General features: G+C 60.3%; 1 protein-coding gene across 1 annotated transcript; it reads right to left on the bottom strand.

The window, feature by feature from the left end:
* Window positions 1-1,042: 1,042 nt before the first annotated feature.
* Window positions 1,043-1,387, bottom strand: JDV02_010187 (uncharacterized protein; the record flags this gene model as incomplete). Its single annotated transcript, XM_047991912.1, has 1 exon — window positions 1,043-1,387. The coding sequence occupies one exon, from the start codon at window positions 1,385-1,387 to the stop codon at window positions 1,043-1,045; it is 345 nt and encodes a 114-aa protein (XP_047847925.1).

The raw sequence follows: 1,387 nt of genomic DNA, 5'->3' as shown, positions 1-1,387 counted from the left end.
AATAAATCGACCATCATGGCGTTGCTCTGGCCGAATTGGGCTGCCAGCCTCAGCCCTACGGACAACGCATGCTGTTCGAGCCGCACCGCCTCCTCCGCTGCAGCCCTCTCAAAGGCACCCTCTCCTCCACAACGTGGCTGCTGGCGACAACACGGCCAATTGCCTGTGGCATTCGATGCAGGGGCTGCTCGCGACCGTCACCGTTTTGCTTCCTAGGGCGGAGGGAGGGTCGCGAAGTGCCATGCGGCGGCTGGCTCCTTTTCGATGACGAGTGCTCCGTGCTGTCTCTGTTCAGATGCGCGAGCCGATGAATGCTTGTGGACTTTGACGAAGGAGACACAAACTTCAGTTCCGGCGCCACAACGGCGAGAGCCGGCGCTCGGCAAGTCCCAGTAATCTTGGGGGCATTTTATGAGCGCCCTGAAACACGCCAGGCGACGATGCAGGTTTAGTTAGGCTGGCACCAGTGACCGTCCGTCCTCCTCGCTGTCCAGGCAGGGCAGGTTCAGCGAAAAACCTCACCAGCGGGGAGCGAGGAAGAGCTGTCAGTGCCGGGGGTGACTCCACTCCAGGGCGAACTCGGTTATCGCTTCCCTCCCTCGCGCCACGCTGCTGGTGTCTCGCAAATCTGTGGGAGCAGGCCAGGTCCACGCCGTTGCCGCTTCGCAAGGCGCGTTGTTTGCCAGGTACGTACCCACTGGTTCTTGCTCGCTTTGCTCGGGTTCGGACCCCACAAGCCGGCATCACATCGCGCCGACGGGCCCACCTTGAATTCGTGGTGAGGAAGCCGTTTCGGGGGATCAGATGCTGCTTGCCAGTCAGTGAACTTCACTAAGTTAGTACGTACCGCTGACCAGCAAAGACAGAGCGACCAACATCACTGTATCGCGAAGCCCGGGGACCACGATCCTCGGTTAGACATGCCAATGCTCCAAGTCACCAATCCACCATACACACCATGCACACCATTATGACTTGTCTCGTTGACTGCTCGGAGGGCGCGCATCCAGGAAATCGGAACCCCCCCCCCCGGAGCCAACTCCTAGCGCGACGAGTTGCACCTGCGCCGGGCGTCAAGGCAGTTGGGGGTTTGTCGGTCTGGTCCTCGCAGAGCCGCAAAGAGGGGCTCCATGTGGTCCAATGAAGGCGCGTCATGGGGCCTCAGAGTGTTTCCTTGCCAGGCAGTCGCCGCGCCTGCTGTGATTTTACTGCTTATGTCTGCAGAGTTTGGTTCAGGCTCGTCCAAGACCGGCTCGGACACGACGCCCCAGTTTGGGTCGACAAACGAGGTGCAGCCCGTGCCTGGCTCCATCGAAGGAGCCAAGAAAATCCTCCGCGACACACTTGCGAGCACGTGTTTCGTCCAAGCCGGATATGTCACTGCCAT

The sequence above is a fragment of the Purpureocillium takamizusanense genome, chromosome 11 (assembly GCF_022605165.1).
Source record: "Purpureocillium takamizusanense chromosome 11, complete sequence".
Lineage (NCBI taxonomy): Eukaryota > Fungi > Ascomycota > Sordariomycetes > Hypocreales > Ophiocordycipitaceae > Purpureocillium > Purpureocillium takamizusanense.
Note: the sequence above shows the minus strand (reverse complement) of the source record. Positions and strands in the feature narration are given on the sequence as shown.